Source organism: Trachemys scripta, chromosome 1, assembly GCF_013100865.1.
Source record: "Trachemys scripta elegans isolate TJP31775 chromosome 1, CAS_Tse_1.0, whole genome shotgun sequence".
NCBI lineage: Eukaryota > Metazoa > Chordata > Testudines > Emydidae > Trachemys > Trachemys scripta.
Genome location: NC_048298.1, coordinates 234,554,892 through 234,568,714, shown reverse-complemented (window position 1 = coordinate 234,568,714; position 13,823 = coordinate 234,554,892). Strand labels below are relative to the sequence as shown.

The following is a 13,823-nucleotide window of genomic DNA, read 5'->3' as shown; positions in this document are numbered from 1 at the left end:
AACCCTTTAAACTTGGGGCTCAGGGTGGGGCAGGGCATGCATCAGTGTTGAGAGATGAGTTGCAAGATTACTACTCAGTTCAACAGGACCTCTTTCCTGCTCCCCCCATGCACTTCTGGAACAGCTAACAGGGAGCAATAAATAAGGGCTATATGATGCCCCCCCAATGCACTTCTGGTAGCGGAGTAATGTCTCTCTAGAGCAGCTACCATAGCACAGCCACTGTGGCCACAACTGCAACATGGCAGCTATTTGTGCGAGCAGCAGCCAGTTGAGAGCTAGCTTCAGAGAGGGCAGGAAATTGCAATAAAGAAAGCCAGCCTTTGCGGTTTGGGGCAGGCCTCTGAAAATTTTCAAATGTATATTGGTTCTGTCTACTGTGATTGCACTGTTATATGCGGGGGGGGGGGGGGGGGCAAGGATTCTGGGACGGGTTAGAAAGCTAACTCTGAAATATATCAAAACGTAACTAAATCATTTAAATAAATAAAAAGTATCTGTGTACTGGAGACAGAAAGATTCCTTGGGCGTCCCCAGCTTCCTGCTGCGGAAGTGGAGCCGAGCTGCTGCATGCACTTTTCAATTCTACTGCTCTGCATATCTCCAGTTTGTGTCCCCACAGCTATCGCTGCAAGGAAAAAGGCTAGACTTTTCCAAATGAAATGCAATATTCCCCTCCTTGGACCTCAAAGGCCAGCCCTGGTAACAATGGTTTTGTGCAGTCATTTTTAACTCCCCTCTGGCTCATCAGCGTGACCATAAGTATAGCCACATTCAGCTGGGTTGGCACATTACTAACAGCATATCTGTCACCATCATCCCTTCACTCCATGGCTTCTTTTGTCTGTTCTCCATCAATACTGTACGGTATATAGTAATTATTTTGTACTCCTCTTTTTGGTTTGCATTGTTCTTTCCTTTTGTATGTGGGTTGATATATTTTTAATTACAGGATTTTGTTTACAGTTTCAGCCTTCGGAATGGAGGTTTATTTATTTGTTTCTGCATTAACAGACACTATAATTATAATAATCCCAATGTACTGTCATTTTACAATAACACAATGGTTTTCAAGTTATTTATATATCAGTACAATGCCTTCACTTTGGTCAGGCTAACTTTGCATCAATTTGCTTCAAGCAAAACCATGCCGCTTCCTGAAAACGGCTACTGCTGAACCCCAACTTTCCTGGGGGCTGCTCTTCTGCTTTACCTGGCTGCCTCCTCAGCAGAAGTTACCACCTGACAATTACAAAGAAAAACACCTTCTCTCCAAACACATGCAGTCAATTTTCAAACGTTCCTCCATTTTTGGGTGCCCAATCGGAGACAATTTGGGTCTGGTATTCAGAGGTACTGAGCACCTGCAGTTCCCACTTCCAGATTCAGTTGGCATTGGGGCTGCTTAGCTCTTCTGAAAATCAGGTCCAAGGTATCTGACATTGACACACAAATATTGAGGCATCTAAAATCACTTTCCAAGAGATTACTTGGGTTATGAGAAGTGGGGGGTAGGGACAAAACAGACTTGATGTGTGGTAGAAGTGTGGACCAATGCTGCTTTCTTACTGTAACATCTGCAGCTGCTCAGCTCTCCACTCCTTGCTCTACCCAAAGCAAAACAGCAAAGTGCCAGGCACAGAAACCATTCCCGTTCTGCACAAGACACATCTGGAGGAGTGGAACAGTAGGGTAGGAATCCAAAGACCATAAGGTTGGAGATTGAAGAAGGGTCAAGATCAAAGGAGAAAGGAAAGGATTGGGTGGGTTTGAGAACCACAGAAGAGAAAAGGAAGAAGTGGGGGCAGGAGAAAAGAAGGTAAGGGACAAAATGTAAATGAGAGAACAGAGAGCAAAAAGGACAAGCAGGCAGTGGGGGGGGGGGAGTGAAAAAGGACAGAGACACATGGTAAGGAATGGAGTATAGGATAGGTAAGAAAGAAGGGAGCTCAACCACCTAGAATGAAGACCCAGTGTCAGACTCTGTGGATTTGCCTTAGAGAAAGAATAGTAGATTTCAGTCTCCAGTGCCATGAAATCTAGCACAAAGCATTAAATATGAAAATACGTTGAATGCCTGTGTGAGGTGTGCCTTTGTTTTTCTTCCTATGCTTTTAAGTTTTTAAATATCTATATCTAAGTCTATAAATATAATTACACATTTTGGTTTTAGAGGTTTAGAGACTTCAGAAGTTGTATTTGTTTTTTAATTCTGTTAAGGCTGGGGAGTGGTACATATTGCCACTATGGCCTGGTCTACACTTGGGGGGGGGGGAAGGAATTGATCTAAGTTACGCAACTTCAGCTATGTGAATAACGTAGCTGAAGTTTGATGTACTTAGATCTACTCACCGCAGTGTCTTTACTGCGGTGAGTTGACTGCTGCCGCTCGCCCATTGACTCTGCTTGCGCCTCTCTCTCTTGGAGTACAGGAATCGACGGGAGAACGCTCGGGGGTTGATAGACTAGACGCGATAAATTGACCCCCGCTGGATCATTGCTGCCCGCTGATCCGGTGGGTAGTACAGACATACCCTTAGGGTACATCTACACTACCGGGGAGAGTCGATTTAAGATACGCAAATTCAGCTACGTGAATAGCGTAGCTGAATTCGACGTATTGCAGCCGACTTACCCCGTTGTGAGGACGGCGGCAAAATCGACTTCTGGGGCTTTTTGTCGGCGGCTCTTACTACCACCTCCGCTGGTGGAGTTAGAGCGCCGATTCGGGGATCGATTGTCGCGTCCCGACGGGACGCGATAAATCAATCCCCGAGAGGTCGATTTCTACCCGCCGATTCAGGCGGGTAGTATAGACCTAGCCTTAGAAAGCAGTACTTTCACCTCATCAGAAGTTACTCTACTTCCTGTGTGTTATTAAAAGGATGAACACTGGCTTCCCATCTCTTTTGGAGTTACATGGCTAACATTACTTAAAAAATTATTTGATTTAGAGGCTGGTACAGTTTGCCTTTCTTTGCTGCTGTTCTAATGAATGTGCATGGTTCATCCCATTAGTACAAAGTACTTGTTCTTCCAATAGAGTAGCAGAAACTGGAAAAATATCTTTGATTTGTATTTTTCAAAATATTGCTCATTAAAGTTGTGAAAATGTCTCAAATAAACTTATCTCCCATTGGGCCTGTATTCAATGAAACCTTCAGCTTTAAGCACACAAAATATCCCAGGTTTTCCACAAAATATCAATGCAATTGTGCTAATTTGCAGGAAACTAGTATGCTTGCCAGAGGGAGACGTGTGTAGGCACATTTTGGTGGTGGGAGTGAATATACAAATATGCACATTCATTCATGGACACTTAAAACCCAAGGTACAGTTATAATACTGAAACAAATTTGAGAGGTTACCATGGACTATATAATCAACATGGTCACAAGACTTGGGTTAGGATTATTAAGCCTAGACACTCTGGATGGTCAGAATCTTCTCCCATTATCACAAGAGGATACCCTAATTTCCATCAAAGGATTAACTAGATTTATAGTATCTGTGCTATACTGCATTTATAGTATCTGTGCTATATTGCATTAGGAATTTAAGTAAAAACACAAATTTCCCTGAAACCGTTATGAATTCCACAGTACAAGGTTTTCAAGGACACATGCTGGAAAAAATTAGCAAGTCTGGCCTATGTTAGTTATTACTGGGAGAAGTGACTCAGTATATTACCAACTGAAATTCACAGAGTAGCCCAACAATGGCAATACTGGCACCAGATGCTGATCTAATGGGGAAAAAGGGTTGAAAATAACTGATTAACGATCTTCCTACAGCACATAACATTTCTGCTGGAGGTTGATTCAGCAATTTCTATGAACTGCTCCTGCCTCTTATGGAGCTAATTGCTGTCAGCACCATCTTGGATATAAATAGGCTTGGAAATTTTATTTTAGTTTTTTTATAATTTTGACTCATAATATAAATGCTTATTTTTAAACTTTTTTTTTTCAATTTATCAATTTAAATGTTCACAGTTGCACAAAATTAAGAGTTTTAAGCTTTTAAATTGTTTTTATTGATTTTAATTTGCACAGTTGTGGGAAAATATGGGAGGATCAGACAATGGGGGCAGTCAGACTACTTAATGAAAATGGACACTGAGATCCAAAAAGTTAAGGGTTTATAACTATCAAAACACAAATTGTCAACATCACATCACAAAATATATAAAGTAAATATCAAACTCTAATCACTTCGCAAGCAGCATTTTTCTTACTTACTAGCTGTATATTTTGATTATCATCGATGGAATTAGCCTTTGTTGGTTTGTGTGCATATAGTGAAATTGATGTTTACCGACATTTACTGTTAAAAATCTAATCTTAGATAAATAACAGACAAACTACATTAAAAAAATGTTAAGGGTGGGAAAAAATAAAACAAAGAAACCCTCAGTTAAAGAGGTAAATTTAAAGAGGGTAACTTTTTCTGATTAGATACACTTCTACCACGATATAATGCGACCTGATATAACACGAATTCGGATATAACGAGGTAAAGCAGTGCTCCAGGGGGGCGGGGCAGCGCACTCCGGCGGATCAAAGCAAGTTCAATATAACATGGTTTCACCTATAACGTGGTAAGACTTTTTGGCTCCCGAGGACAGGTAGTATAGAACATATGATAACTTTCCCTAAAATAGGAATTTTATCACTGTCTTCAGTTCACATTTGCTCCCTACCTTGTTGTCTTTGCTCAAGGTAGGGAGCAAATTCCTGTCCACATTAAGGAAATTCATACTAGTGGAACTAGATGTGCCGTTGCAGCTCAAACTGGGGCTTACACCAGTGTAGCTTCATCTGTTAACATCAAAGCAAACCCCACTTTGTGCTGGAGTGAAGCAGCTGTATTAAGGACTTACAGCAATATAACAACATTGATATTGCTACAATAGTGTGATTTTTTTTTAACATGGCCTGAAAGTCTGCTTTCTCTCATGCAGCTCCTATGCATAGAACCTATCTGTAAGCCCTCCTCTCTCACTTATGCAAGGTTTATAAACTACTTGCGTATATATTTAAATGAAAATAAGCAAAACTCTTCTATGAAACCCGCCGGACATTTACACTACTCTCCCAAGGGACCACCTGCTCACACTTAACCTTTGTATCCCCAGCCCCAAACTATCGGTGCTGCTGTCTCCTGTTTTCATCTCAGCTAAGGTCCAAATACTGCAAGGATGTGAATAGTTCTCACTATTCCACTCAAGGAGTTCTTCACAGCACTAATTACTATTGTGCTGAACTCAACGCTGGAAATCAAAATTTAAAATAAAATCTTTTAGTGTCGTCCATTATTCTCCACTACACCTTCAATTACAGCGAGGAGACTTATTCCAGTGGGTGTTACATGAGGACTGGCTAATTTATAAGAGGATGCTGATCTGATATGCTGTGAAGGAGGGAAAATTCTGGCTGTTCAGAAACAAAAGTGGGTTGAAAATGTTTCCTGGAGTGAGACCTAAATAGCCTATCTTCTCCCCTTCTGAGAACGATCACCATTCCTGTATCTTGACGTGAACCCTGACATCACTTCTTCAGGCCTAGAACCCTCAGATCCAGTGAATGGAGTTGGTGGTCATTGTCAGAATAGGGACAAGGGAACAAAATCTACCTTGTAGACAGCAGAATAAATCACTTGAGAGGCAGATCTAATTCTCTACTAAGAGAAGAGTCCACAGGTAACAATAGGTTTAGAATCTGACATATTAATTTCCAAACCACATTGATATGGAAATATCACCACAATATCAGATGTCAAAGTCCACATACAAGACTTGTTCCAGCAAAGAGAAAAAAAATATTTCTTACCTGTAGTTTTTTTCTCAGATAACAGAAGCATCTATTGATATAGACATCCACAGCTGGGGGATAATCTGCCTGTCAATGTAAAAATCATACTTTTGTCTATTTTTTTAACCTCTTACTCCTATAGCTAACATTGATATTATCATAACTGAAAGAAATTACAGGAACAAAAAATCTATTTTTCCAATTTGTTGTGAATCATTAATTTTCTGTGGTAAAATCAGCTTCCTCTTCTCTTTGTGTGGATATTTCACACAGCAACGGGAGAGAAAACCCATTTTAATATAAAGGAAAACACTTTTAAAATCACAAAAATTGTCAAGAGGTCTCCGGGGCAAGTGTGATACCTGAAACTATTACTTAAAAAGAAAAAGAAAAAAACCCTATATTTCATGTCCAGTCCCTTTCTGTCCACAAACTGCACTCTTTGTTGGATTTTAAATCAGATGTAGTTCTAGATCTGAATGTACACCCTGCCTGGTTCTACTAATCAGCAGTGAGGGAATTAAACTACTGCTTTTGTAATATGCTCATTTCACAGGATTCTGCAAGTATCAGACATCATTACTGTACAATGTAGCTCACCTATTAAGTAAATATTGGACTGAGATTTGCTACACAGGAATATACATTTCTGAAGTTCTCAGTGCACAATTGTGTTGTCACCTAAAACAGTCCTCTACAGAACAGTAACAAGCAATGAAGCTAGGATAAACAATTCTGACTCTCCTCTCCCTCCAACAGAGCCTTTAGCCTTTTGTAATGGAACAGGTCAGCTGTAATAGTAATCAGGACTGTGCATGAAGAGGAAAAAAAATCTATTTATATGGAATTTTTCACTTCTTCAGAGACACCAAATAATTTTTAAAGGTATATAAGAATCTACAGTTCCTGCTATAGTTTAAGAGCTTGAGTTACTTCTGCAAATCAATACACCTTTCAGTCATCTTAAATCGTTTTACCAACAAAAGTAAGCACTGTGAAATGAGTAGTTTAATTATTATTAACAATTTAGTAGGATCTATGCAGACCAATTAATATGCAACATATTAGTGCACTTTAAAAATTAAGGAACATAGGCCATATTTGGATTTAGGCCTGGGTAACTTTGGTAGGCCAAATGTTCACATCAGCATTTCTAAAGAATGCTTGAAGCAACTTTTTGGTATGTAGGCAAAAGATTGTTAGGATAAGGACACTGATTTGCCCTAAACACTATCTCCAATTCTTAAGACTACTTTGCAAGTGTCATAATTAATCTCCTGTCACAAGAATATGCTGAAATGAGTGAATGCTGACTAGTCATTAATTATTTAATCAATCAAGACATTATATCTAGAACCTAAGTAGATGTTTGCCTACCAACTCCTTATCATATGGCATCTTCTTGTGTCCTGTTTTTGAGAGATATCAGTTTGCAGTTAGCAACAAATAGGTTTGACACATACACGCTAGAATGGAATCTTCAGTGCAACTCCAAGATTAAGGTGACAGGTCACTGGTCCACAAGGAGATATAACCAACATGCTGGAACTCCTAATTGGACAAGAGTGTCCGCTGAGATGGAGTAGAGGAATCAATGACCCCTACAAAAGATGCCAACTATGCAGACAGAAGGAGGGCCTCTCTCCCATCAACACAACACCCAAAGTGGTGTCTTGCTTTCCTCTTCCTTGGACGGGCCACCCAAAGGAAGAGAGAACACCGGCTGAGATCAGCCTAAAGTGCAACTAAGAGAAAGAAAAGATCAAGCCCATCACATGTGAAAGCTTAAATTACATTTTATAATTGATGAAGATACCAGTAAATATTAACCGGTTCCAAGTTAAAACCAATCATGTGAGACTTTGAAGAAAGTGTGAAAAATCCTTCTGTAGAGGAATTCGAGGATCTCAAATTGCTCTAACACCCACTAGTGCATGGGTTTCTTTTTGTGTTACTGTTCCCCAAACTAGATACTAAACCCATAAATCTGTTATTGAAACAGAAAGATCTCCAGATTAAACCAGTGTCATTCTAAAACTCCTATAAATCTGGTAATTCAGAAATCACGGTGTCTGTGCCACAGAAAGATGCAGGCATTGTGGGGAGATAAATACATTAAATAAGACAAGCTTTCTGTAATCCTTGTGAACAGTGATGCTTACTGGGAGAAAAGTAGCCAAAAGGAAGCTATAAAGAAATTATTTTAAGAGTAGTTCCCTAAAATCAAGGCAGGCAACTGTCCTTGTCTCAGGCAGACACTGAGCGAAACTGCTCAAGCCAAAGGGAAGAACTTCTCCACTTAACCTTCCTATAAAATTTGAAGAGGACTGTTTTCCTCAAATTGCTCATTGTAGTTTGATTTAATTGCTAACTGCAGTAATTGGCAAGCCAGATAAATTGAACCATTGACTTATTATTGATTAAATCTCAATTGTAACCTCAACTTGTACCTTTGTAAATTAAGTGAGCAAAACTATAAGCTAACTTAACTAGTAACATATTTCACTTAAATTTACATTTGTGTTATAACTGCTTGCTTAACCCTTGTAGTAAATTTATAAAATACACACCGAATTGGCTTATTATGCAAAAATTCAACCTAAGTAACAAAGTAACCTACATAGGAGAAAAAGGTAAAATAATTAAAAATCATTCCTGAGTCCATCCTATATTTTTATTACTTAAAACAATGCTCTGTTATTTCTACAGAAATCATACCCCTGTAGTGTGCATTCCTCCACGGTGTAGACAAGCCCTAAATTTAATATAAACTAAAATTTACAAACATTGACTTGTACACATTGACAAAGGGGTAAAAACTAGATGGACCAGGGATTGAAAATGGCATAGAAATCCTTTCAACTTTAGGTTATTGGTCCAAAACAACCTAGACCAGTAGTGAACAAAAATCATAACCAATAGCTATCCAGTTGCTTTTGCCAAGCAAGTTGCTAGTCTAAATTCCAAAAACCCAATTACTAGAATATCTATTTTGGGGCAAACTGACTCATTTTTAGGAGCAGAAACCATTTTTCTGCCCCAAAAATTGTTTTTCTATAATTATACAAAAAGTTAGCCCTTTTTAAAGCCTTTTTGGTACTGATGGAGACGAGTGGGAAGGCACCATTGGTAATTTGATGTAGACGGTGCCATTTTAAACAACTGTTTGGACCGCCTGGTCTTTCACAATCAGTACTGAGGGTCTGCTACAGCTGTGTTTTTCTGAAGTGCTCTGGGATCTCCCTGCTCCGACGATACCAAACGAAGAGTCTTTCACCTCCATGATACTGAGTCAGGTTGAGGCCTCCCACACCATAGACTTAGGAGGAGATCGAGACCTCTTGGAAACCAGTTCCTGTGGTGGGAGACAGAGTTCTTCTTTTGAACCTTCCCTGGGTTCTCCGTGGCCATCCCCCTGTTAAGGGAGATCTTAGCTGAGGTTGAAGGGGCCCCAGATCTGTCCAGAGACGGTGTAGGGAGTGCTCCATCACCAGAAGCTTCAATTTGGTCTCCCGATTCTTCCATGCTCTAGATTTGAGAGCCAGCCAAAAAATTACACTTCTGGGAGATATGAGACTCTCCCAAGCAGTGGATACACTTAGAGTGGCTATTAGTGATTGGGATAGCCTCGCGGCAAGAAATGCACTGTTTGAAACCTGGTGAGCCAGGCATGCCCAGCCAGGCCAAATAAGCTCCCCAGAAAAAAAGGATAGGAAAAAAATCTCAAACCTCTTACTGCTATGTAATTAATTTTAGACTGACAACACTAAACTGAACTAACTAAAGAAAAACATGCTGAGGCACACATGAAGCGGACACGCCACAGCTCCATCTCAGGCTAAGGTAGTAGAGAAGGAATTGAGGGTGGTTTTCCCTCACAGCCCTATATACCCTTGGAGTGAAGCACAAGATTGTGTAGAGTGCATGCCTGAGCTGAATGGAGGCTGCTAACAAAAAATCTCCAATCAAGGCTCAAGGTACAAGTGAAACTGAAGTAGAGCACCCACAGGGACACTACTCGAAGAATAGGCAGTACTGAAACATTGTAGACTGCAAAAAATCAATAGCATATATTGCTATACCAAGTAATAAATTATACAAGATGAACGGCATAAGGCAAAGGGGTGGAGGTGTAGCACTAGATTTAAAAAAAAATCCACAGAAACTTGTGAGAGAAAATTTCTGAGCAGAAAAGACCATTCAACGGAATATAAATTCTAAACCATAAGACTACAAATATGCCATACTAGATCATACTAGACCATTGACACTCAAATTGAGAAAGAGCAGGATTTGACTATTTTTTATTGTGTTTGTAGATCACTAGCACAATGGGGTCCTGGTCAATGACCAGGGCTCCCTAGGTGCTATGACAAAACAAACAAATAATAAAAGAAAAGAAGAAGCTAGTCCAAAAGACCCTAGTAAGGAAATTAGAATCCTTGAACTATTACTGCATTTAGATACAGCAGTGTACTTTAATGGATTCAGAGAAGGTGTGCATATGACTAAATTAAAAAAAAGGAAGTGAAAGGCAAGAAAAACATTAAATGGCAGCACCAATAAAATTGGTTGAAATAATTAAAATAGAATAAATGCACTTAGAAAAATCTGATATTATTTGGAAAAGCCAGAATGATTATGTAAAGAAAAATCATGTCTTTCTAATCTACTAAAATTCTTTAAGCCCTGTTAATGAAAAAAGGAGCTGAAGAACAAGTGGATTAATTTCTTTAATCTTAAAAAACAAAACAAAACAAAACCCCAATAACCTCTGACAAGAGGCTGTTATGGAAACTAAGCAGTCATGGAGTGACAGATAAAGGTTATGTCAGGGAGTAGAAACTGGCTGAGAATCAGAAATAGTTTCCAATTATTCCTAAAGTAGATATTCTAACAGTAGAATATCCCAGCAATCTTTATTAGGACCAGTATTGTTTAGTATAATCATTAAACAACTGTAAAAAAGTGGAATCAGTGAGGTGGAAAAACTTGCTGAAGACACAAAATTATTTATATCAGTCCAGACTACAAGAGACTGAGGAACTGCAGTGGGACCCAACAAACCAGCATGATTAAATTCAGCACTGACAAAGGCAAGGTAAAACTCATTAGAAAGAATAATATGAACTACTCATATAACATTGCTGGGGTATAAATTAACTGTAACCACTCAGGAAAAAGACCTGTCCTCTCACTGTAGGAAGCTCAATGAACACCTCTGCTCAATACACAGCAGCAGTCAAAAACAAGCAATGTTAGGATGTATAAAGACTGGGATAGAAAACAACACCAAGATTGTGATGGCGTTATATAAACTTGTGGTATCCTCTCATTTAAAGTATAGTATTCATTTAGATCTCCAGATAGAAGGAATCCAGAGAAGGGTGAAGAAAAAAAATCTTAATTTGGTATGGAAATTCCTATGTTCCTAATATTTGGCCACTGCCTGGAGATGTCAGTCCACAAATTAGGACTCTTTATGACAGCAATGTGACTATACAGATCTGGGTCACTCTTAATCAGTGGTGCCACTACAGAGCTGCCTGTAGAAAGTCAAGCAGATGTCTGATTTTTACTAGTAGACTCTATTGAAAAAATGAAGTAATCTAAAAGGGGAGGGGGGGGGGAGAAAGAGAGCCCGAGCGTGCACACACAGGCGTGATAAGAAAACAATAGGTTTGTAAAACTTCCAAAACAGGGTCTTCCCCTCAACATAAGAACAGCCATACTAGGTCAGACCAAAGGTCCATCCTGCCCAGTATCCTGTCTTCTGACAGTGGCCAATGCCAGGTGCTTCAGAGGGAAAGAACAGAACAGGGAATGATCAAGTGATTCATCCCGTTGCTCATTCCCAGCTTCTGGCAAAGCTGCTAGGAACACCAGACCTGCCCATCCTGGCTAATAGCCATTGATGGACCTATCCTCCATTAATTTATCTTGTTTTTTTTTAACCCTCTTTCAAGCCTTTCTCACACTGGGTTTTCAGCCACCTGTGCAAGTGCATAGCAAAGATGATTTAAATCAAAGCAAATCATGCTGCACCGGTGTAAATCCTGTTCACATTACAGAGTCTCAGCCAGTGGATGAATTCCCAGGGTAAATAAGGAATCATATTTCAATGACAGATAAAACGACAAATAAAACAAAAGGTGAAGGCCTTAGGAAGGCTTCCTTTTGCATTTTCATTAAAGCAGTTTACGGTCTTCCTCATCATAGTAATCAATACTGAAAACATTACAGAGTATTTTTCATTACCTACAGTATGTTGCTCAATTTTTTTTCTTCTCAGACCAAATTCAAAATTCACAAATTCAATATTTGCACTATTTCGCCTTACTAAACCAACACCATGACTACCACTCAAGGATAAATCCAGTACTCCATCTTGACATAATATCTTTTTTATTACAATATCCAAAAAACTGGGTATGCAAGAATTTGAGATCTCAAGATCTCTTCTTCAATCTCAGGAATGTGCCATCTCAAGACTGTATATTTAAACCATAAAGGAGTTTAAATGTAAAGAAAAGAGAAAATGCATTTTCTTCATAAACATTCTGTGTGTCTCCTACTACCAATCCCACCAATCTGTAAACCCTGAAGATTTTCTCTATAAAGCAAATATATATATATCTATATATAGAATAGTGTTGGTAGCCCGCCCACCCCACCCCAAGATCAGTTTTTATTAATCTTCTGTATTAGTGTCAACAATCAGCTACAGATACATATTACTTCGAGAATTAAATACATAATTGTTTAATTCAAACAAGCAGAAGGGCAAGAGGAAAAAGCATTATGTGGATGGCACATTTGGTTGTAGATTACCAAAACATTCAGCCTTTACAATTCAATGATTCTTTCTCTAGCAATCAATGTAAAAAAGAAAATTCCTCTCTGTTGCAATTACAGACCAAAATACACTAGATAGTTTTCTTTTACTACAATCTTACCATAGTAGATTAAGAAGTACTATTACAAAATGCTTTAATTAGTGTACTCTTTACAAAGAGTTAAAGAGGCAATGTAATAGCAGAGTACAGTGTAAAGAGTGCTTCTAGGAACTAGGAATTTTTGTAATATACTACTTGGTAAGCAAAATAGCTACAGAACTCACTGCCACAACTGTTATGTCTACTATATCTCACTTAATTAGCTGCAGCTTCAGTGCATTCAAACTGTGCCCGATGTCTCTCAAATGAACAGTTCTGTCAGCATGAGCAATTTGAACAGATTAACACTGTTTTGAATTGAAAACACCCCTCATTTATTGGAACTAACTATGTAAACGTACACAGAAGAGGGGAGTTTAGAACTCAGGCATGAAAGTGAGTGCTTACAACGCCCATTTAAGTGAAATTTTCAACCTGAGGGGAGGTCATCTGAGATTAACAGAACCAAAAAGATAAAATAGGCGAACAAAACAAAACCAAACCAAAAAAGGACAATAACAACCAACAGAGCAAACACTTTGGAAAGAGCCCATTCTTTAAGCCTGCTTCAGGGAGTAGATTGCTCTGTTCTATAAAAGTGAATTAGGACCTAAGGCTTGAAAGTTATAAGAGGCCTAGGCGGCAGTGTCTATCTTCAACGTCACTGAAGTGCTTTCACAAGATATAACTTTTCCCCGTGTTCACTGGTGAAGATGGGAGCTTTTTTGTAGTGTTCCACCAATTCATCCATTGAATGAAATCGACGCTGGCCAATACAATAGACATTGTCCACGAGCTGCACCTTGAAATGTTTGTTCTTCCCTGATGCCTTTAGAGATACTGAGAAGTCACTGGGCTGTTGAAAGAGAGAGAGAAAAAAAGAAATTATTGCAAAGTGGTCAAAGAGAAAACACAAATTTGTGGTTTAAGGAGCAAACTGTGATATAAAGTAATTACAACATACTCTATTCTTTGTTCCACTGTATGGTGCTTTAGCTACTTAAGAAATCCAAATATCTATTATTCAATAAATAAATTCCCCCCATTATTAATATGTGCAGTTAATGGAAAGCTC

General features: G+C 38.9%; 1 protein-coding gene across 8 annotated transcripts in view; it reads right to left on the bottom strand.

The window, feature by feature from the left end:
* Positions 1 to 12,201: 12,201 nt before the first annotated feature.
* Positions 12,202 to 13,823, bottom strand: part of NCK2 (NCK adaptor protein 2) — a 161,002-nt gene continuing 159,380 nt past the window's right edge. For all 8 annotated transcript variants that reach the window (XM_034758051.1, XM_034758057.1, XM_034758055.1 and 5 more), the window contains one exon: positions 12,202 to 13,604. In XM_034758051.1, the coding sequence (XP_034613942.1) occupies positions 13,410 to 13,604 (195 nt within the window). In that variant the 3' untranslated portion in view covers positions 12,202 to 13,409. The remainder of the gene's footprint in view (positions 13,605 to 13,823) is intronic.